The following is a 23,709-nucleotide window of genomic DNA, read 5'->3' as shown; positions in this document are numbered from 1 at the left end:
CCGGGTGAAGTGGGGCTGGGTGGGGCCGGGTCAGGCAGGTGTGCCCTGACATCAGCCCTCGAACGGTCAAGGTCCATTGGCTGAGGGAGTGGAGCTGGGGGGTGTGGGGCCATGGCTGTGGGGGTTACAGGGGTGGCAGTGGATCGCGGTGGGGGTCCGGGTGGCAGGCATGTGAAGGGCTGGGGGGTTGTCAGTGGTGGTCTTGCAGGGGGAAGGGGTGGTTTAAACAGGGGGAGACAGGGTTGTGTCACCTGGAAGTGCCGCCACTGGTTGTCGAGGAGGGTGGCTTCCCATTTCCATTCTGCCCAAGTCCTTGGCATGGGATGCAGGCAATAGATGCTCTTGTGGAGCTGCACATTGATTGCTTGTTCAAAGCGGTCTACCAGCCCCACATCACCTAGCCGTGAGGCAGGGCCGTGGATCTCGAACTCCTGGATAATCTTATCCACGGAATCAGTACCTTGCCACAGGGCGGCAAGCTTCTGTCGGGCAGTGGCTTCGCAGTTTGGATCTTGGAACATGCTGTTGCAAGAGGGCTTGCAGCTCTCTATGCCAACTAAGCTCATGGGGTCCAACTCTCCAAAACTTTACTTTCTTGACTAAACTCGCTATGCTCTCAATCCTTAACTCCGCGGTGGGTTCTCCGGGATTTCCGCAAGGTCCGGGCTCAACAAATCCACTACCCACTCATTGCAGGCTAGATTGTTGCCCTTATTCCTACTGTTGGAATTCCACTCACTCACACCCTCTCTAGCACGTCCTAGCACCTTAGAGAATTTGGGGGAGGGGAGAACTTCTTTCCAAAAATCCAGTATGTACAGGATTATAAGAAATAATTATTTTTAGAAATAATAGATGGGAAATATTGGTGCCATATGGCACCTGGGTACCTTATTAGGTGAAATAATAAAAAGGGTAACAGTATCAATGAAAGAATATCAATCAATAACTGAAATGATGGCAAAATATGAAAATAAAAGAAAATAAGCGATTTCTCAACGGATTTACGGAATTATGAGCCTAAATTGGAAATGCAGCCGGAGATAACTCTCACGCAGCCAATGATTATTTTTACCGATTTATTAGATGCCGTGGGAACGAGTGAGGCTGGAATTCTGGGTTGCCGCTTGAGATTCCCACGCCCACACATACTCGTGCCTAACTTGCCCAACATAGAACTCCGTCAAAATCGTATGAATTAGGACTATTTTCAGATACCAAATTTGTACCGAGTCGTCACGTGAATGAAAGTCGTTTCCTAATCATAGAATCGGGTATCCAAGCCGAGTCTGTGCATGGGCGATTATCCTGCCTACAGCGTCAAGCTCCGCCATAAAGTCGTCCATAGTGATTGCGGGAGATCCTGCCATCAGCAGCATGATTGTGTGCTGTGTCGCCCATGCTCCTGCAGCTCCTCCTTTCATGTACGACAAGACGAAGAGGATCTGGGACAGAGTGTCGGGGAACTCTGCCATGCGGACATGGAAATAGATCCCGCATTCTGCCTTGAAGCGGTCGAGGTCCTCGCTCACGCCAGTGAAGGTGGTGGGTGCGGCGACTTTGGGTGCTTTGGGTTTGGGTGCAGGTGTGGGTGCGGGCGCAGGTGCAGGTGTGGGTGGTGGGTTTTGGATTCTGCTCTCAAGGATTGCTTGCAGTTCCTGGAACCTGGTCAGCAGGTCCTGGTACTGCTCCTTGGTCACCATGCTGGAGGAGGCAGGGGAGACTAGGTTGAAGCCTTCTTCTGCTGTCAGGGATGGCGCAGGAGAGGCGGGGGTAGCGGCATAGCCCCTGGCACTAGTGGCTCAGGCAGTGGCAGAGTAACGGGAATGTATAGCGAATGGCCCTCACTCGGGCTCACGTCCCTGTCTGGCTTCTTAGGCTGAAGCAGTAGTGATTGTTATTAGAATGGAAGGCTGAACTAAACTAAACTAAGCTGGAGTAAGATACTTGCCTGAAGCAGTAGTGAGAAGAAGGCTGCTTCTTCGGTTCTGCTTTGGCTCGGTTTATATACAGGTGGGAACGGGTCACATGGGGGGTGCCATGTCAGCCCAGGTGGGGCCAGGGTATCGCAGATGGCTCTGCGGGCGATCCCAAGTGTCAGAGGGGAGAAGTACAAATGAGGATGTGCAGCGTATCTGGCAGCACAGTACCCACACAGAGTACTTGGCATCAGATGCATCCGTGCTACATGGGTAAGGGGAGAGGTCATCCATATAAAGAAAGAAAGGAAAGAAGAGAGGGGAAGGAGGAAGACAAAGGACAAAGCAAAAGAGGGAGGAGGAGGAAAGAGGGGCAATGGGAGGGCATGGCGCAGAGCAGGGCGGCATGCCCTGACAGATGGGACTCACCAGTTGATAACCAGTGAAATGTGAAGCACAGCAGCCTAGCAAGGGGAACCACTGCCCAAGCATCACAGCTCCCCAGGCCCAAGTTCTTTAAGTGCATATCTAATCCACTAAAAAAGTAGGGCCATGCTATGTTATTCTGCATTGCATGTAGTAGCTGTGATTAGTCAGGTGAAATGGAGAGGTCTTTTGGATCATTGGGGACGATGAAGGAACAACTGTGACATGGAGTTTAGAAATGATGAGTCCGAGTTTGGGAAGCTGAGTTTAGACCAGTTGGTGTCAGGGCACACACCCTGACTAGCCTGCACCCACACCCACATGTGCACTTCCACCCCACATGCCGCATGCTCCGGGCCCGGTTCCCATCCTTCATGTGACTTCCGGGTATCCCCGGAAGTTTTCACCATATTGGGCCACTGTGGGAAAGTGAGAAGTTAACCTTCTTCTCACTTTCTTACCCACAGTAGAGTTGTGCCCTGGACAGGGCTGTTCACAGGTTAGACTGTGGGTCATAGAGAGGGGTCCATCCCCTGACAGTTGGGCTGTGTGAGCCCCAACAGCTAAACTGGCAAAACTGACCAGTTTTGTGTCAGGGCACACTGCCCTGTGCCATGCTGTGCCACCTCCTTCTCCCTCTCCTGTCATATCCATACAATCCCGACCTCCACTCCAGGCTCCCGGAACTCCGAAACTGACTCTGGAGCCCTACTTCCCTTCCATCACCTTCTCCTTGCCAACTTCCAAGAGGTTATCCCACCTCCGGCTCTGACACCACCTTCGGTCCGACTCCGGAACATTCTGGATCTGACCTCAACCTTGACACCTTCCAGACGAGCACACAACACCTATGCTCCTGACTCCGGACCTCCGCTCCGGAACCCTGTTTGCATCTCCGTTTCCGGAACCTCCGGTCTTAGCTCCGACCTTGGACTTTGACCCCACCTCCACTTATACCCATTGTATTGGTTAGCTCATTCCATTTAATTACATTTGCCAATATTCCGGAGTTTAACTTCTGAGTTCGGACTTTCCGGACTTACTTCGGACCTTGCAACTATTTCATTGCTCCATTCAATCCCGCTATTCTCCCTCATTCCTATTTGGGCTGTTGCTTCCTTTCTATTCAGTCAGCTGGCCATTCCCCACTCCCATCCTCCTTCCTTCCTCTTTGGGCCTTGGCCCTTCACTCCTCCTTTGGGAAACACCATTGAGTCAAACCCTTGACCCTCGGTGTTGTTCCTCCTTCCAGCTCCCTTTGTCTGCTTTCGGAGTACCCTTGCTCCTTTTGATTCTGGACCCCTCCTTATATACAATGTACATAGTAACTTGTAACCTCAGTCCAAAATCGACTTGATTTCCCCCCAAGAGACTTTCCCTCTGCTGGATTCGAAATTAGGGACCCCCAGGACAACCAGCAATGGCACAGCACTCCACCTGAGTCGCTGAGGCCAAGGTCCTTCCATGCTAAGTCTCCGATTCCACTCCAGAGTCATCTGAATCTGCCCGATCTAACATCTCCTGTCTGTCTTCCTTGCTTTCTGTGTCCCTTTCCTTCCTTCTTTCTCCATATGGATGACCTTCTCCTTCTTACCTGTAGCCCGGACACGTCCAATGCCAGGTACCCTGCAGGGGTACCACACCACCAGATGCGCCATGCACCTCTACTTGTATTTCTCTTCTCTGACACTCAGGATCACTGTCAGAAACTGTATTCGAGGTCAGAGCGCTGTATAACGCGATGAGCATGTTCCTGGATCCCCAATGTCGAACGTCATGCCCTGCAGCGAAATATGCACCACCCCAGAGCGCTATATGTCTTCAGGAGTATAAGCTAGACTGGATCGGGGAATGCGGTTCTCTTTTCTAACTTACTTTCCTTCCTTCCTCCTTTTTCTTTTTCAAATTTTGGTCCTTGGTTCTGCCGGGGACTTGTGCTTATTTCTCCTCAGGGGAGCGGCTAGGTGCATAGCTCTGGCTCTCCCGGGCCGGTCGCAAGGTGCGTGGTTTCCTTTCTCTGGTCCCTTTTTTCTCTTCCGTGGGGAACTGCTGACAGTTGATCCTTTCACAGCAACTCATGCCCACTGCTAATCTTTATTTTGTTGTTTCGTTCTCTAGGAATCTCCCATCTCCTCGTCCGCCGCTGCCGCATATAATCACTATCTTCGACGGTAAGTATTTTCACCCCTTATTCCTTTCGGCGTACTGCTAGCCACATCTTCCATTTTTTTTGGGGTCAACGGACCACTACTCTCGGCGGTAAGTATCGCCCCTACCCTAGGCTTATTACCAACCACATCTCTTAGGCTTACGGGCCACTTACTCTCGACGGCAAGTATTTACACTCCTTACTTGGTTAGGCTTATTACTAACCACATCTTCTTCCGTTTTCTGGGTCTCCAGACCACTCCGAGTCCTCTTGAGTAAGTATTTCCACCTCCAGGGTTTAGGCCTATTACTGACTACATCTTGTTGGTCTCTGATCTACTTATTTTTGACGATAAGTATTCCCACGCCCTACTCGTTTAGGCTCCTTGCTGACCACATCTCCTTCCATTTGGCAGCTTTACGGGCCACTACATAACTCCTCAACGATACTTTCCCGATGTCATTGACCCCAGTTCATTAGGGTTTCACCGCACTCCCACCATACATGACAAAAAGCACCGTTCTCATATATCCCCAAGCTAACCTTCTTGTAACATAGGTCGATCTCATGGTCTGGCATCTGATGCAGGTCATCCTCTGTTGCAGCCCATTCTCATGATCTGATGCTCCAAAATAAACATCGGATAAGACATGGGCTTCGTTCAAGTGTCTGTACGATTTCAGGGCCCATGGATCCCATCGAGGTACTCTTTGTACATAACCATTGCGGTCCATTTCAAGGGCGCGATGGTACGACAAATGCGGATTCTGTTGGGCGGATCTGGGAGCTGATTCTCGGGTCAGCTCCTGGAGTACGGACCCCTTGAAGCAGTTAGGGTGCCATGACATCAGAGCGACAGCATGAGGTTTCCCGCCTGGCAAAGTAGCCACATGTACCTTGTGTATACACAGTAGCGAAAGCAAAAGAGGGCATAAAAATTCAATTGGAGCAACCAACAGAAAGGAGATACGCAAGGCTGATGAACGAGGTGATGGTGGCTCTGGTGTGGGTGAGCGAGACGAGATACTGGCATTAGCTTTGGGCGATGAAAATAGGTGAACGCGGGGAAAGAGAAAAGTACTGGGCGGAGCGAAAAAGCGAATTGTTAAGACGGCAACTAAGGCATAGCATGTCTATAGAGGCTGCTTCAGCCTAAGCATAAGTAAGTCTCTGGCAACATAGGTTCGGCATTTCCCGAATGAGCACAGGATATCAGCATCATACCAAATATTGGTAACAAATCGGTTCGCTCAAGCATGCCTGAATCCTACCTCGTCATTGGAGGGAGCGGTTTTCTCGGACGGTACATTGTTGAGGCATTGCTTGCTAGGGGTGACAAAAATGTTGCTGTCTTTGACGTGGTCCAACGGCACTTTGATGTCACATTTTACAATGGTGATTTGGCCAACGAAGTCGAGGTTGGAAATGCCATCCGAAAGGTAGGTCAATTATAATCGAGACTAGAAAAGGTTTCATAATGCATCTCACTCAGAGCGCAGCTACGTGCATATTCCATACTGCAACACCATCGCCAACTGCAATTAACCAAAACCAAGACATCTTTTACAAAGTGAACGTTCTTGGGACGAGGACTATCATTGCTGCAGCTGCTGCACACGGAGTACCAAAACTGGTCTATACCAGTAGTGCAGGGAACGTTTACAATATGACTGATTTAATTGGCGTGGACGAACGATTGCCTATTCCGGAACAGCAACTTGACGCATATAACAAGTCTAAAGCTCAGGCTGAGGCTCTAGTCCTTGAAGCTAATGGGAAGGAGGGCCTGCATACTGTCGCTTTACGCCCTGCTGGCATATTCGGGTGCGTCAAATACTTTCCCTTTATGCATTGCTGCCTCTTACTTCCATTGAAATAGACCCGGGGACCGTACTGCGCTCCCGGGTATAGTATCCGTCATTAAAAACAACCAGACCCGTATCCAAATCGGTAATAACAACAATCTCTTCGACTGGACTTACGTCGGCAACGTCGTCAAAGCTCACCTCCTCGCCGCCGACAAGCTTCTTGATCCTCCACTTGACACAACTACTGTACTCCAGAATTACCCGCCATCCATCACACTAACTACAGGAAAATACACCGTCCCAACCTCCTTCTCCCGTCCACCAGGTCCAATCGTCGGTGAACTCACTCCCGAGCTTGAACAAGCCTACTGGGCATTCAAAGAAGGTCGCCAACCCAAAACGCTCACCCGTTCCAAATTCGACCCTCTCACACCCGAAGCACTCGACATCGAGCCAACCTACCCACTTCAAGTTGCAGGCCAAACATTCTTCATCACGAATGGTGAACCCATGTATTTTTGGGATTTCCTGAGGGCAATGTGGAAAGCGTTGGGACATGAAAATCCAACATCGAGAATCGTGATTCCTAGCTCGTTTGGATTGATACTTGGTACGATGAGCGAATGGTTCAGCCGGCTTCTGGGTCGCGAACCGGGATTCACCCGTGGGAGGGTGTATTATTGTAACACCCATCGGTGGTTTAACATTGAGAAGGCAAGAAGGGTGCTAGGTTACGAACCTGATGTGGGTATCGAGGAAGGTATCAAAAGAACTGCGGCGGTGAGTTGTAGCGTTCTCTTCCACTTCTTTGATCTCCATGTTCAACGTCCTACGTTACATTTTTCCATGCGCTTCCTCTGATGTGGGATCAGTGGTGGAAAGAAGAACAGGTCAAGGCGGACAATTCCGTTCACTGATTTTCATCACAGCTTTACTCGGCGTTACCATTCAGGATCCGAGGCAATCTTCGTGCTCTGGCTATTTATCTTTTACATTAGACATTGTCGGTTCGATTGGGAATAGAGAATGTGCCCGATGCACCCAAACTCTTGTCTGTTTATTTTTTGGCGTCAGGTATTGCGAACAGAGAATGGGGACTGGTACTAGTGGTGCAGTCATCGTCAGCAGACATGCGCGCAAACTTCGCTCCGATGAAGTTGCGCACTTCCCTAAGTGTTGATGTACCTGGGTTTCAAGAGTTGTGTCTACCCACGCCACCGGGTATGTACCTGCATGAGGCAGAGAGGTATGTTTGGAAAAATGCGCGCGGTGTCGCAAGCGTGAAATCTCGCCCTATCGGAGATCGGCGTAGTTTGGAAAGAACAGGGCGGCACCCTCCTCCCGGCTCAAAGAAAGAGGGTCCGTTTCCATTGCCATTGCTGGTCTTGGTTGCACACCACCTCTGAGGCCTCCATAGTCAGACATCAAACTCGAAGGGAGAAAAAATAGCTCCACGAGTTCCACGAATGCACGTATGTACGGTGATGATTCTAACACCTATTACAGGCCGCGGACAAGTTATACGAACATAACCTATGAAGAAAAGGGTATCACCTCAGTCTCGAAGATAGCCAGTGAAAAATAACATTATCAGTACTATCGCATCAATACCACTGCGTTAAATGAATAAGCGTTGTAATTTTGTCAGCCACGGCGATTTCCAACAGTGAAGCTAAGGCGCGCGACGAGCTCCTGAAAATGAATGCCTTGTTATGTAGACTTTTCCCCGTTCCCCATGCATAACTGCCACGCCGAGCAGTGTACATCACAATAGACTCTGGAATCAGAGCCTCATCTAAAAAGAATTATTTATCCATAACGGTTCAACCGCATGCAAAACGAGTTCCACAGGTAACATAAAATCGCAAGTCTTTGTCATCGTTCCAAAACGTTTTTGGCGCTAAACGGCAAGTTCCGATTGACAGGCAACTTTCCTATTTCGGCACTTGCAGGCTACCTGCCACGGTCTCAGTTGCGCAGATGCCCCCTCCTAGCACCTTCATCATCCCTGTGTACCAACTATGATGTTTATGACTCCTATACTATGGGCTTAAGGGATGTTACGCTGTTGGTTGTTTCAGCCCACACACAAATTTTCGGCCGATAACACCTTCAATGTAGCCAGGAAGTGGCGTTACGGGCCTAAGTTTTTTCTTTTTTTTAAATCTTCAGTAGATCCCTTCAGCGGTGGATCTAGCTGCGCGCCGCCGCATTTGGCACACTGAGTGATGCACAAGAACCGACTCCAGTGCTGAATCGGATCATAAGACATGTGTGCGGTTGCACCTCTCAATTGCGCAAGGGGCAAAATGGTCTCTTTTTCTTCACGGTATCAATATCATGAATGCTCGATCCAGAAGGATAGGATAATGAGAAGATCCATGTCCACGCGGCTTGCAGCCGATAGCCTAGCGCTCAGGAACAAGCCAAAGGAGGGAACTAACGAGTCACGAGTACAGGACCAGGACCAGAGGATTCGGACAGAAACTTCACCAACCCCAGAATAAAAGGGTGTCTCTGAATGGTGGTGGAGTACTTATCAACAAGATAAGAGCGACTAGAAGAGAGAGAGAAGGGGGAAGTCGGAGATCAAGTCAGGTCAGGTGGACATGCCCACTATATTGCGTTATGACGGATGCTCTAGTATACGTGCGAGAACTCATATTCGTGAGATACCCGTACCATGGTAGGCAGGATCCCAACCCCTGCTAAAGTAGAGTACTATAAACGACTATATATAACACCTTGAAGCCAGTCATCTGGCCTATTCCAACCAAGCAATCCTAGAGACCTTAGCTACCATTGCAGGGAAGTACCTGCTACCAGTATATATCGGGTGCTACTAGCTAGGCACAATATTACTGTTTTTGAGTCCGCGACCCATTTATACCCAAGTTAATGAATCCGTGTGCAACCGCAATGGCAACTCTTGGAGGAACAATTGAAAAAAAGAGCTGGATTAGAAACCGTTACTTGCTATGTATGGGGTTTTCATAAAACCGACTTTGCCGACTTGTTGTTATTGCAGGGATTCGAATTTGCAAATCATTGGGGGGGGGTTAATGACGTTTCGATGACGTGTTGTTCGCAAGCGAGCAGTGGAAGGTAAAACTGAGCCGAGGATACAGTACTAGTCTACTTGGTATACTTTTGTGCACGTGCGTTGACAGGAGTGTCATGGCCCCACATGCATCCCACAGCAAAATGGTCCCCGCAATCCCCCACGGTCTGGCGAAGTACTAGTACTTCCATACGCCAGCCTCGGAGTCCAATAAAGAACCCCATGCAAGCCAACCAGGTTGCAAAAAAGGTCGTCTGATACGCCGCGGGGTGTATGGCTTGGCAATTGCACAAGGCTACGTGGGGCCGCAGCCGCAACCGCAAAAGTAAATGTACTTACATGCATAAAAGGTACTGAAGTTTACTGCCAGCCGGAAGCTTACCTTGGACCTCGGACCTCATCACAAGTCACAAGATATCACTTATTAGCCATATCGTTGTCAACAATATTCGCTTCACCGATCGACGGTCCCTCCACCGATCTAACTGACGAGACGATCGATCCCCAAGTATATGTATGTACATTACTCACCTCCAAGGTTTTGATCACGCGAGCATGCAGGCACAAGTTCTCGCCCCCATTCTTCGAAACCAGCCCCACCCCAAATTAAATACCTTCACGCGAGCCTATAATATCATGTATGTTTGTAAATCAAAAAAAGAAAAAAAGGGGGCAGTACCCTCGCACATGTTAATTTTATACATTGTCAGGTTTTAAACACCGAATTCCTCCCAGATCTACTTCCCCACCCCCCCGACAACATACCGGCCGGTCCCTCCCACGTCCGTCTCCGCCTCTGATTCTGTCTGATTCTTCCTTGAATAATGTAAAGGGCTCGATCCTGATAATTCGGATTCGGATCGGATTGGGGTACGGTTGAATTCGCTCCAAATTGGCAGATCTTGAGAGGGGTGCCGCGCTTGACTGGGGGGGGAGGACATCGACGTTGGCATGGATATATATGTTCCACTGTCAAGTTCACATCCGGAGCAAAATTTCGATTCCAATCCGGCTAATTACATATCATGCCTAAAGATCGATGACGGCCGACGGATGGGAACAAACTTCGCCGAATCGCGCATAATTCACGAGTCTCCCATCCCATCCAGCCATCCATCCATATGTCAAGTAGTACGTACTAACAGTGTATGCGTAATATGTGTATAAACAAACATGGAATTGTTATTGGAACGAAACGATATTACACTAGTAGCTATGTAAATGCATGAGCCGATTGTAAGGATGGACAAGATGGTGAAGTAGTACTGTGCGATGTGGTTACATAAACATATATCTGCATGTCGAACAAAAGAAAGAGAAAAGATGGAAGGTGATGACAACAAAAATGTATGTATGTATGGATGCAGACATTGGGGGATGAGGAATCAGCCTTAAAAAAAAACAAGAAGAAAGAAAAACATAAGGATAGCTAACGTGCAAGCCTAGCTATCAAAATTCCAACATGATTGCAACAACTTAACACACGCACGCACGCACACGCAAAACCCAAATTAAAGCTCGTTAACGCGTCAGAACAACCTGAGGAACCAAAAAACAAACAAACAAAGGAAGAAGGAAAAAAAGAAAAAAAGGGAAAAATCCATTTACGTGTTGCGCACCAAGTAGCCCTCACACACACAATGCCCCCCCCCCCCCCCCTACCTTTGGACGCTTAAAAAAAAACCGCTCAAACGTCCTCGGCAGCACAGATAATCTTCAAAGGACTTTCCGCCCGTTCCGTCGAACAAACGACCTTCAAAGGTTTACACATCGTAATGGCCCTACTACCATACCATTCCAACTCGACTCCATCCGCACTCGCCTTCATTCGAATGCTGTTCTCCAACGCGTACACCCTAAAGAACCTCTGATCCGCTATCGAACGTTTTCGCGTAGGGAGGTGGGATTGAGCTGGTGGTGGTGGCGATGGTAATCGAGGTGGTGCTGACGACGAGTGGGACGACGAGGTGGAAGAAGGAGAGGGGGAGGGGGAGGAAGTAGTAGAAGTGGTTTGAGAATTGGTAGGATTCGCTGCTGACGACGACGTCGTCAAGTAATAGTATCGAGAAGGGGATCGACCTCGCGGTGGAACCGTAAGGATCGTAAAATCGTCCACCAACTCATCCGAATCGTCTTCGTCATCGATCACCGAATCCTCCACACCAAGACGCCCATCCAAGTCTAAAGAGGTCACCGCCGCCACCGCCACAGACGATGAATTCCCAGCGATTTTAACACCGCTAGCATTCTTGGTCGTCGTCCCAGCGCCACCGAGACCATCCATCGATGTTCTCTTATTATTATTATTAAGATCAGGAGATCTTGACCTCCCGCCACCACTGCCGACGACGACGGAAGGAACAAAAACAACATCATCCATCAACGTAGTGACACCCGTGAAACTCCCACTCCTTTTCCTCCTCGAAGGTCGTTGAGGCGTCCAATACGTCTCAAACTCGACACAGCTCGGTGGAACTCCATCGCCCTCCGTTCTACGACATTTCTTCTCACCACCAGCTTTAGTAGTAGTGGTAGTAGTAGTAGTAATGCCTCTCCTCCTCCACAGACTGATAGGTTGAAGATCATCTTTAGAAGGGGATGAGAAAATAGCTTTGATGTGTTCGCTCTTGGCTCGATAGCCGTAAGCCGTCATGATAGGTTGAGGTCGGTGAATCGTCGGACCCAATTTGGATTTGCACGACGAGCATAATTCCGCCGCATCCTTCTTATCATCATCATCGTCGTCGTCGTCGTCAAACGGCGACGAGGATGCATCGAAGCTCAAACACTCCTCGTACCCCTCGTTGGAAAGACCATCCACGTTTCCCAACAGGACCCACTTCCCGTTCACGCTCCCCCTCCTTCTCGGCGTAGACACCGAATGGGACTTCTCTCTCTCCTTAGCTTCAGCCTTCTCCCTCCTCTTCTCCTCGATCTCTCTTGCAACCATCAAACTCCTCTGAAACTCCTCTTCCTCCTTCTCAGCCTTCTCAGTCTCGACTCTCGCTTTCGTTTCCGACTCTGCAATATACATCTCCAACATCCCCAACACAAGTGGACATGAATACGCGTCGACAGGTACGGAGGGTGGTGGTGGTGGATAGAAGTAAGTAGAAGATGGAGTTTTGGATGCTTTGTTGGACTTTCGAGGAGATCTCAATCGAGCAGGACTGGAAGACGAAGTCGGACAGACAGTAGATGCAGTGGAACGACAGGAGGACGGGGAGGATGGACATAGAGTCGATGGGGACGTAGATAGTGAAGGAACAGGTGAAAAGATCGAATCGGCAGTTGTCGTAGGAGACGTTGACGATCGAGAAGTTGACGTCGTTCCAGACGACGATTCCAACGACGAAGCGGAACATGAACAGAAGGATTCCGCAGACCTCTCACGGTCCGTAACAACTCGGCTCTCGTTCTCACTCGATGACGACAACTCCCGACGTTCAGGACTTGGAGGACCCTGACTTTTCCTCCCTTTCGTCTTGCTCTTCTTCCTCGAAGGAACGCATCGATCGATCCTACACGTCACCAAACCCACATACTCAGCCAACGTCCCACCTTCTCTCAACGCTTCCTTCTCCTCGACACTATCCTTCTCCAAAGGGAACAACGCTCCAAATCGCCTCCGATGAGCTTCCTTTAAAGAAGCTCTCTTTCGGGATTTAGTCGCTACGGGGAAAAGGGGTGTACGACTGGGTGCTCGAGGGATTTTAGTTTTAGATCGCTTTGGTGTTGCTGCTGGTGCTGGTGCTTGTGCTTCCGATTGAGCTGGAGTTAATGTTCGTGTTCGTGTCTGACGCGGTGTCATACTAGCACTACTCCTAGGTGTCCGCGCACTAACCGAATCACCTTCAGACTCGGAATCCAACGAGGAACCAGAACCAGAACTGTCCTCCTCGCTATCGTCGTCATCATCCGCAGCACTGGAGTGTTCACCAGAAGAGGAATACTCGTAAAGTAACCAATCTTCATCGGAATACTCCCCATCAAGTGATGGTTCCTTTCCGGGAATGATCGTTACGATGGCATATTCACGCGTCACGCCTGGTCCCGGTGGTGGCGGTTGTTTACGCGAATCGACGTATACGGAGACGGGGACGTGAGGAGAAGAACGGGATGACGTCGTTGAATAGGCTGTTTTTTGACTCCGGTGGTTGTTAGTTGTTGGGCACGCTGGAGATGGAGTTGACGATGGGGATGACGATGACGATGACAATATTGATGATGCAGAAAGTTTAGGAGGAGTGGAGCTGGAAGGATGTGATCTTCGAGATGAGAGTGGGATCTGCGGAACCGACGGTAAAGGTATAGACGTAACCAGCGGACTCTCACGTCGGATAGGAGATGGAGACGGAGATGACGACGAGGACGACGACGAGGAAGACGGAGCAGTAGACCTGCTAGCACTCTTTCGTTGTTTATGACTGCAATATGAAGATACCGAGGATGATGACAAAAGTGCCGATTCTGTGGGAAGACTATTATTGCTACTGGAAGCGCTGGCCGTAGCGTGCCTGTCGAGAGGTTTACTGGCAGACGACCGCGAGGACGATCGAATGACGTCTTGTGTATAACTTGGTAACCCAAAAGTGAGGCGGTGAAGAAAACCAAGAGGGGATATATTGGTGAGGGTAGGAATTCGAGGGGGAGGGGGTAGGTGCGCAACAGCCACGAGAGAGACAGAGAGAAGGTCTAAGCGCGAGTTGAGAAAGGTGAACGAACGACAACGCACCTCGGTTTCGGGCTGTATCTACGAGGATAAGTCAAATTTGCAGGCAGACGACGACGGTCGTCAATCCGTTGGCGGTGCATTTGTAGAAGGTAACGCTAGGTCGGGGAGGGGGGGAAGTATCAAAGAATGGGTTGCAGTTAGATGGTTAGAGTCGCTGGAGGGGCCGGAGGGGTGGAGTATAAAAAGAGGGGAGGGAGGGGGGGGAGCGAGTTGAACTCGTGGCAGTAAGTAGTAATTGGTCGGGTGGAAAAAGACTTGGGTGGGACTAGGCTTCTGATTCTGTAAGTAAGTAAGTGGGTGATCATCCACCACTGAAAAAAAGATTACAGCGGTCAGGGATGACTTCGAGGTATATTATGTATGTTAGGTAGCAACTCGGAGTGTGGTTATTGCACTGTGGGGATGATGACGACGAGAAGAGGAAAGGAAAGGGAGCTGGAGCTATTAGGGGGGGGAATGAAGGAAGGGATTGTGATCTTTGGACTTTACCCGCGGGTCAAGTAGGGATGAAAAAAGCAAAAACAAGAAGCGAGGGGAAGGGGGGATGACGAAAAGAGTTGTTTGTTGCCAGGATGATATTTTCCTATTTCCCTCGCTGGTTTTTGCAGCTGGCATAAACTTGCCTTTCGGGGAGGGGTTGTTATGTATGTAAGAAGAGATCGCTACAAATGGCAATCCCTCCGGCGGACGTTTTGTATTGAATGCTATGACGGAAGGGTTCCAGAATTCGGTTATTGAACTATGTATACGGGTAAGGTCCAAAAAAAGCGGGGGGTTCCCCTCCTCACTTGTACTCTGTACTTCTGCAGTACTCTGCACACTGCGAGCCCAGGAAAGATCACAGTTCGAGCAGTTCGAATATTATGGTGCGCAAGCGACATAACCATCCGTGATGTCACATGCACAGCACAGCAGGGGAGTCAATAATTATGTAATAACCTGTGTATACTATATGACCCCAAGGCGAGGGCGCATGCGTTTGACGCGCGTCCACAACTCAAAAAAGAAGCGAGAGTACTGCATGGCAGTTTATAGCCCTCAAAAATCAATATAATGACCCCATCGCAAAATCCCTTCATCCACGTGATCACAATTGGGTGTCAGGCCCCCAAACACAACAACACAACAACAACATCCGCAGCTGGGAACGAACAGCCAGACAGCAACGAAAACGACGAGGACGCGTCGTTACTTTTTTGGTTATCGCACTCGTGCTACCCCAGACCCTCCTATCTCCAACCAGAAGGCTCCATATATATACCGTTACGACCCGACAGAATACTTACTACCTTAGTCGCTCCAAACTACATTACATACCCATCATGAAACCCACTAAGGGGTGTGAACATTTCAACATTTCCGTGTGGCGCCCCTTTCCACATACATACACCAACCACTTAAAAATGTCTGAATTCTCTTCTCTTTGACTTTCAAGCATGTGCTATTTCGATGAAAAGTCACATGCGAGCCTGAGGGAGCCTACTGAACAACCCCCCCAGATTTGTGTGCATGGGTTCCGTGGTCCGGATCCCTTTTTATCATGTGTCGCTTTCAGCATGGGCCCCCCAAAGTACTAGTGAACCCTGTCAGATCACGCGCCCTTGTGCACATGCCCCCCTCAGCCTGCATGGCCAAGGTCAACATCATCCCCCCCAGAAACAGCCGATCGATCCAGTGTTTCTAACCGATCTCTCGGGCACACTCGTTCCGACCTCGCTCATTTGCGTGCTCATACATATATAAAGCATCACGCGTCAGGTTGATCTCGACACACAAATCTAGAATCGCATTCTATGTATATGACCGGTACCTCGCGCGATTCTGGTGATATTGTGTTCATATATATGCAGCGGTGCCCATCTCCACCACACACAGTACTGCGATGTTCTAGTCGTCCGTATACAATGCAATGTACTGCATCGCTATCACTCCCATTCGACCCCCGTCCACCGTTCGGATCCTCCAATCATACGCCCATCCTATGCACATATCCCGTTCCGGTCGTCCAAAACAGTGAGCCTTTTCTATGCATGCCGTTACTGTAAATCCATTCTTCCATTCTTCCTTGCATGCAAAAAAAACCCATTCACAACTCGGCATCTACAACGAAAAGTGTTCTAGTACCCCCTCCGGTTCCACCACACGGTACGTTGATGAATGAATGAATTAATTAATTAACCAAGTTCACGACTCCGTAATATTCATCTTACATATACTTTTTTGCCTTCATTCTCATTCTCATCTCCAAATGAATTCCCGGCATGATCATGTATATATGGAGAGGGGGTCTAGTCGGACTCATCTTTCATTATCCCACGAACCATCGGAATATACACAAGTCCAGTGTCGATCCGGCCAACAGTACACCCCATGCTATTTCTACACTATTATCTAGGGACCAGTATCAATTCCCCTATGTCAGTCGGCACGCACATTATTGCACAATCACTACATAAGGTACCAGACACAGTATGTAATATTCCAACGAAAAAAAGGGCCTCAAATCGATCCATTATGCGTGAGATCGATCCTGTGCATGTACATAACATCCGGGACGACGCTGCCGAGTTCAGTTCCAGTTGGGGATATCGATAAGTTCACCTAGGCAAATAAAAGCTTTAAAATTGAAATTAAAGAGCAAGAAGAGTCAAGCTATTATGCACCTACTCGTGAGCCTTGGGGGGGTCTGAGTCGGCAGTGTGGCTGCAGGCCGACGGAGGCTGGATGGAAGAATCATCTTATCGTGATCGATCGATCGACACGGTAGCTGCCACAAAATGCCACACAAAATGCAAATCTGGTTATATAATAGTTCCGCTTTGTGTGGATATGTGTGTGTGTGCATGCAGAAGCGCCGCCCCTGGCCTGAGTGCAGAAAGTGTGCAAAAAAGTGTCGTACATTTGTTCATTGAGTTTGATCCCCTCAGGCCGCCCATGCATGTGAAAGCGTAAAAAGGAAAAGACGGGAGAACAGAATGAAGGAAGGAAGGAGAAAAAAAAAATAGGAACCATAGGTATGTATATATGTACAGAGAGAACAGAATTTGCGCGTGTAAACCCAACTGCAACAGCGGCTTGCGAACTTTTGCGATGACTGTAAGAACCGATATGATATGATAACGATAACGATAACGATAACAGTATTTAAGGTAGTTGCGAGGATACGGGCAATGGAAAGCCGCACACGAGTACATGGCCGCCCCTAGTACGTGTGAGTAAATTAACCCTGCATTATCGAATGCGCGCGATTATGCATGGGTGTGAAAAACCCGAAAGCCATCCATCACCACTAGTACTAGTGCCAAGCGACGCGCGCAACCACATGCTATATAGTATAGTAGCCCCTAACTTGATCAGTATTTGTCATCGAGAAAGGGCGCAAGCGGCTCTGGCTGCCAAAAGAAAGATACGCCAAGCTAGGGAGCCACCAATTTGTGGCCGAAAGGGCACACCCACGGCTCCTGTACAACATGAGCCATGCAATGCCAGTGGCCTCATAGTACTAGCTGAACACTAGCTGTAGATACGGTAAACACTTGGAAGAGGAAGCCTAAGTGCCATCAGATGTTACATACATGCGATCGAGGGTACCTAACTCGGCCTGCGTTATATAATGATCATCGATGTACTAATTTCCAAATCCTATCACAAACTCTATCCTCTCGCGCCAATTAACCATAGCTAGCACTACTTGGGGATAACACAAAGTGCGTCTAAGCATCAATGATGGCAAATCTAAAGATCGTCATGTACTCGTTTGGAAACCAAACCAAAACAATTTGATCCTGAATTGAACGCGCGTACCACACATATATACACATTCGAAGCATATATCGGACAACGTTGCCGAGTCCCAGTCCCACTTGGAGCATTTCCCTCTGTTATAGATAATTTCATTTGGGCCCGGGGGCGGGGCCAAATGATAGGGATCGATTGGCAGGCCAAGCTAGAAGGCGTTAGTATCTCGCGCGCGCGACCGAACAGGCGCATTATAACTACACTACCGCAACATTGTGCATGCACACTGGCCGGGCCGAGCCTGAGCTCCTTCGGCCGTAGTACTACGAAAGGGCCGAAAGGGACAGGTGGGATAAGGATAAAACCACGTATGCATAGGTATAAAGTGGACTTGCATGCTGAGATGACTGAAAACTGATATGATATGATATGATAATGATCGATAGATTATATACGACGCGACCGTACGAAGGAATTCGAAAAGCCGCACAAGTCTTAGTACGCGTTTGCACATGTGGGGTTCCATTCACTAGAAGCACCCCCAGAATTGACTGCACTATGCGATCAAACAACCCAGATGCCGGCCAGAATCCGAAGCTCTCACCAATTAAAGTCATCAGTGCGGGCTCGCGTATTACATACTACGACGCCGCGTACTACATACTTGCCCCACTTTATTTATCTGTCAAAAGTAAAAGGCGTGGGTGGCTTGCGCAAGAACGAAGAGCCGGGACCCTGCAGCGAATACTCTGTTTGGTTTTTGCATTTCGCGTGTCAATCTCATCTCATCTTGGGGGTCAACGTCTTCCACGTATGTCCGCGGCACCAGAAGCTCTGCACTTCACGCTCAATGAGCACACCCTTCCTCTCCACGTGCGCAGTTCCCAAATTGGGACATGGGAAGCATCAGACAAGTCGACCGGACATGAATCCCGACGGCCGCACTCAATCGACGTCCGGGTCTTGGCCTCGGTAATATAGTTCCCCCGGCTGCGGATGCATTTGCACTTGCACGCATGTGTGTATGTATGTGGCATCGCCCGCTCCTATCTGCATGTGGACCTCCCAACCCAGTGCTTGAGCCCCTTAGTATACCCCCCCTGCTTACTCAAACGGTGCAGATATTCGACGTGGTCGACAAATTACAAGGCACTGCGTATAACACTGCATGCATAAGCTGCGCCACATTCACAACAGCCCCATACGGCATAAAATATAAGCCGCGCACAACCAAATTATCTAGAAGCTTAATTACATAGAGGCGAGATTAGCACATGCATATTACGTTCAAGGAATATCGTACATACCCTAACTCAGCTTACATATCATGTTGTGCTTACCAAGCTTAATAATAATCATACATACCCTCTTGCGCCACCCAACACTCGACCATCCCTGATAACACGAAGTCTGTCCAACAAAACGTCCCCTTCCAGATAACACCCTTTCAACCATCTTTGAACCCCCAATTCTTCCTCCACTACGCTACCGTTCCCTTCCGAACTTCCAGAAGCACTACTTTCTTCGTTCCCCCCCGCACCATTCCGATTCCGATTCCGATTCCGACTCTGACTCTGACTTTGGAATTCCCTTCTCCCATGCAGGATCCTCCTGTTATCAAAAATAACCGCCATACCCGGCTTCATCGCTCGTTCGTATAACCGATCGTCCGTGTGAAGTAACTTTGTGAATTTCTTTAAAGCGGGTAAAAATCGCGAATCTAGACTTGTGTGAAGGGGTAGCGGAGCCTGAAAAGGAGGTGAATAGTTGATGTACGCCACTTCAGGTACGACTACGCTAAGCGGGAGAAGTTGCTCTTGAGGTTGTGTATCCGAATAGGAAGCGACAAGGGGTGAGTTGGAAGGGATGATAGACGAAGAGGCAAGTTGGATCGTACGATGTTCGCGATATAAATGATGATGCTCGTTCATGTACTGAAATGCAACCGGTCGTTGACAAAGCACATCGAACGCCTCTCGATCTTCTTCCAGTAACGTATACGCCGCATGATACCCATCCGAAAAGATACTTTCCCCTCCCACAACTCCCGTATTCCTCAACATGTGTAACACCTGATATCGAGGTGGATTCTCGCAATAGGCCAGGTCCATATGTGATCCCAAATCTAAATTCGTATAGGCAATATTCCGACTCGTCTCACCACGAGAGACGACATCCCACAAACGACCGTAAATCGTTTCCCGAACGATTCCAAAGATTCTAGCAAGTTTTCCCGTTTCGCATCGTTCGTCTGACGTCTCCTCAGATGGGATCCCTTCAACGAACAATATCCCATATTTGAGCAATTGTTCGATCCCCCGACGAACAGCAGCATCATCATCCTTTGAAATACACAAACTGCCGTACGACATTGTTAGATCATCCGATCGAACCAATTCCTTTTTCGTCCAAGGGAAAGGTTTGATCGCATGACGAAACGCATCCTCGAGCGTCAAATGAGAGTACCTCTTTAACATCTCAACGCTAAATTCCGTTTCATTTGGCCACTCTTTCGTATTTCCGATCCCATGATCGACCGTCATCCGAGTCCGAGTCCGAGTCTGAGCCTCCATTCGACTCCAAACGATCTTCACACGAGTTCCATCTTCCGTAAGTTCCGCCTTAAGAGGGAGTTCACCAACATCAAGCGGAACTTGAGAAGATGAATGAAGTTTTTGTCTCGTAGCCGAATGAACGAGTTGAGGATCCGAATCTCGGAGCCATGTGTAAGGGAATCGATGAACAACTCTTTCGGTAGGACTAAATTGGATGGCTAAAGCATCGCTTTCAAGCGAGAGTTGGATGGAAGGAGGGATTGATCCAGGATACGATTGAGGGTGTGATCGAGGAGGTACTGCGATGACGGAATTACGGAGACCGCGACGTCCGAGGACTTTGGCAGTGGTAGTAGCAGTAGGACTAGAGACGAGTGGGGCCAGGGCTCTGGCTGCTTTGGCAGCAGTGGCAACGGGAAATGGAGACACAACAGAACAGAGCCGCCGATTGAGAACGCAACTAGTGGTGTACTGTCTCATGTGAGCAATAATATTCCATTCGAGTGTGACGTGTGATCAGCCACATGCACACGTCGCCACGTCAATGTTATGTAGCTGGCGGTAAACAAGGTGATACATTCGCAAAAGCCACACTGTACATTATGTAAAGCCACCAAAAAAAAACTCCTTGGGGAAAAAATTGACAGCTATAGATACAGTTGTTCAAACGAATCTTGCAACAAGTGGTAGTAATAAGTATGATAGAAGGCTCCACAGGGCAGACTCAAAGAACACGAGCGTTATCCCTCGCGCGGCGCTGGCGCACCCTTTGTAGTATATGAAGCCCCCCCCCCTCAAGGAAAAGGATGGGGAGACGGAGAAAGCCTTTTCGGAATCATCACCTGACTGAGAACTTCTTCCGGCCCCTTGGTACGTCTTGCGTCTTGGCGCCAAAGCCTTGGCGACGCAAGCAGCCGATCAATCGAGGAAGGTTCATGCGCAAACCCTTTACTGTAACTCCCCCGAGCCCAATATTACTACCCGTCCCTTCGCTTCTTCCTTCGAGTTCTCACTGACCCACCACTTGTACATGTAGGCAGGACTCCAGCTGCCTCTATGGCAAACAAGCATTTTTCTGTGGCATATGACGGAGCGGCACGTTAATGGGTCACACTGTACACAATCAGTAGATTCAGTACTGTACAAGGCCGTGCTATGTATTTTTTTTTAAAAATCCTGCCATGCAGCTACGGCGTTTTGGGGTTAAATCGCACCACTTGTACGGTTATACTTCTACATGAGTATGTATCCGGCTCAAAGTACCAACGGGGGTACTACGAAGTTTGCGCGGACCTATGTGAATACTCGCACGAAGTCTAAGTTTAGCGGATCTTGTCATAGGTCATGCTACATAGAAGCCGGACAAAGGATTCCCAAGCGACTGAGCTTTCCCGTCCGCGTTTAGGACGCGTACGGAGCCACTGCGCGGACTTGGGGGAGACTGAAAACCCTAGCTCACAGAGTTCAAGCTAAACCACAAGTTGCGGTTGATGAGTTACACATTAATCACGATAGGTCCACCCCCAACGGCAAAGGCTTGCAGGCCGCTGCATGCTTTACTTTCTGGGGTTGCATTTCTTCTGGCACCTATGGTTGGTGCCAATGGATACATTGTGGAACTTGGTTCACGGCAGAAGAAGTGAAATATGATGTTGGATGCGAGAAGCAGTGAATATGTACGTCCATAGCCAGAACGATTAGGGATGAGGTCCTGTTCCAGTCGACGGCGGTGATGCAGCCCCTGGTTCTTCCCCGATGGACCTGGCAAGTGAGGATAGCTGTAGCGTAGGCGACCGTTGAGGCTTCGGCTTCGCAGGAATCAATCCTCCCTATCAAACACAACACCATCAATATGAACCAACCCCCGAAAGTAAAAAAAACCAAAGGTTAAAAACCAGAAAAAAAAAACACACACACACACCTTCTCCAATAACTCCTCAATAGTCTTACTAGGCTGAGCCCCCACACTCAACCAATAACTGATCCTCTCAGCACTCCACTCCACTCTCTTCTCCATCCTCATCATCGCCTTCTCCAACTCCGGCGCCTTCCTCCTCCCAGGAAGCTCATCCTCAACTCTCCAAGGTCTCCTAAGCACCTCCTCAGGTATCCTAGGCTTCGGGTCGTAAACACCCAACACTTCTAACGGTTTTGCGTCTCGACGTTTACGACCGTCGATGGCAACGATGTTGTAATGTGTTGTGAGCTTCGTACGTTGAGGTGGACGGGCAAGACGTATCCGAACCGGCATTCTTTTTTCCTTTTCCTTTTCTTTTCCAGATTTCCCTCGGGACTTGGGAAGAAATGCAGTAAGCGGTTGGGAAGGTTAACGTGTAGGGATCGATTGGCCGAGCTTGCGAGGCGTTTGTTTACAGAGGGGGTTCGTTTTTTTTGTCCGTGGGAAAGCGCGTTGTGAATTGCCCCGTGAGAAATCGTCACCCCGTGGGACTTCATCGGATCCAAATGCAAGCTCGGCCATCCAGTTTGAGGGGCACCCTCATAACAATTGTAGCCTGGTAGTTTTTGCGGCACAAAGAGTGTGAGAGCTGTCGGAATCCACTGCATCACGTGATGCCCGTTGCAATGCATTGCAACGCATTTCAATGAATCACAATGCCTTAGCTCACTGTTACAATAGGAATATCAAATGTCATTTCATGGTGTATGACATTGTAAATGACCTCATATTTGTGTAGCAACAAAATAAATGTTTTTTTTTTGGCCATTTTCAAAACTCCAGGCAGGATACCAGTGGGGGCAACCTAGGTTGATTCCGCATTCCGCTTATGTAATCAAAATCCGCTCTAACATGGTGGCCATGCTGATTTCATTGTAACTCATATTTTCACTATGCTAAACTCTGTGAAATGGTCATCTAAGGGAAATGTACATGGATTATTATATACAGGGAGTATGATTGGCAAGATCAGTGGCTTATCAGATGTGAATGTAAGTGATCGGGTGTCAGGGCACACCGCCCTTGTAGGGAATGGATGTGTGGTGATGTGTGCTGTGCACGCTTTCTTTATTCATTGTTTATTACTCTTTATTTCTCGATGTAAACAATGTATATAAATTGCGGGGAAGGGTGAAACAGGTTTTCACTCTTCTCCTCCCCTGTCGAAATTACAGCTCTATACTGCCTAATTCCTGACAGCTTGAGGATAGCAGGAGTCAACACCAAGGTCGGAACCTCAACCGACCTTACAGCCCTGCACCATGCCATGGCTGCCTCCTCTCTCTCCTGTCTGTCTGTCTGTCTGTCTTTCTTTCTTTCTTTTCCCATACAGACAACCTTTCCCTTTACACTTGTAGTGT

At 48.9% G+C, this 23,709-nt stretch overlaps 4 protein-coding genes across 4 annotated transcripts; 1 reads left to right on the top strand and 3 right to left on the bottom strand.

Annotated features, from left to right (window-relative positions):
- The first annotated feature begins 5,264 nt into the window (after window positions 1-5,264).
- EI90DRAFT_3077086 (C-3 sterol dehydrogenase) lies at window positions 5,265-7,262 on the top strand. The gene is given in 6 exon segments (XM_039061709.1): window positions 5,265-5,659; window positions 5,674-5,676; window positions 5,702-5,933; window positions 5,987-6,318; window positions 6,374-7,082; window positions 7,175-7,262. The coding sequence occupies 4 exon segments, from the start codon at window positions 5,751-5,753 to the stop codon at window positions 7,217-7,219; spliced, it is 1,269 nt and encodes a 422-aa protein (XP_038911107.1). The 5' UTR covers window positions 5,265-5,659; window positions 5,674-5,676; window positions 5,702-5,750; the 3' UTR covers window positions 7,220-7,262.
- Window positions 7,263-13,289: 6,027 nt separating this feature from the next.
- Window positions 13,290-14,515, bottom strand: EI90DRAFT_2393639 (uncharacterized protein). The gene is made up of 3 exons (XM_039052965.1): window positions 14,426-14,515; window positions 14,099-14,377; window positions 13,290-14,038 (listed from the first exon to the last, which is right to left on the bottom strand). The coding sequence occupies exons 2-3, from the start codon at window positions 14,176-14,178 to the stop codon at window positions 13,405-13,407; spliced, it is 714 nt and encodes a 237-aa protein (XP_038911106.1). The 5' UTR covers window positions 14,179-14,377; window positions 14,426-14,515; the 3' UTR covers window positions 13,290-13,404.
- A 4,676-nt stretch (window positions 14,516-19,191) lies between these two features.
- Window positions 19,192-20,871, bottom strand: EI90DRAFT_2935827 (uncharacterized protein; the record flags this gene model as incomplete). Its single annotated transcript, XM_039055149.1, has 4 exons — window positions 19,192-19,331; window positions 19,404-19,633; window positions 19,712-20,345; window positions 20,415-20,871. 4 exons carry the CDS (start codon window positions 20,869-20,871, stop codon window positions 19,192-19,194), a joined length of 1,461 nt encoding a protein of 486 aa, XP_038911105.1.
- A 1,068-nt stretch (window positions 20,872-21,939) lies between these two features.
- EI90DRAFT_3077066 (ribosomal protein S16-domain-containing protein) lies at window positions 21,940-22,935 on the bottom strand. Its single transcript, XM_039061708.1, has 2 exons — window positions 22,313-22,935; window positions 21,940-22,220 (listed from the first exon to the last, which is right to left on the bottom strand). The coding sequence occupies exons 1-2, from the start codon at window positions 22,640-22,642 to the stop codon at window positions 22,089-22,091; spliced, it is 462 nt and encodes a 153-aa protein (XP_038911104.1). The 5' UTR covers window positions 22,643-22,935; the 3' UTR covers window positions 21,940-22,088.
- Between the last annotated feature and the right edge of the window lie 774 nt (window positions 22,936-23,709).

The sequence above is a fragment of the Cantharellus anzutake genome (genome assembly GCF_015039405.1).
Source record: "Cantharellus anzutake strain C23 chromosome Unknown EI90scaffold_66, whole genome shotgun sequence".
In the NCBI taxonomy this organism is placed as follows: domain Eukaryota; kingdom Fungi; phylum Basidiomycota; class Agaricomycetes; order Cantharellales; family Hydnaceae; genus Cantharellus; species Cantharellus anzutake.
This window is presented reverse-complemented; position numbering and strand designations above follow the sequence as displayed.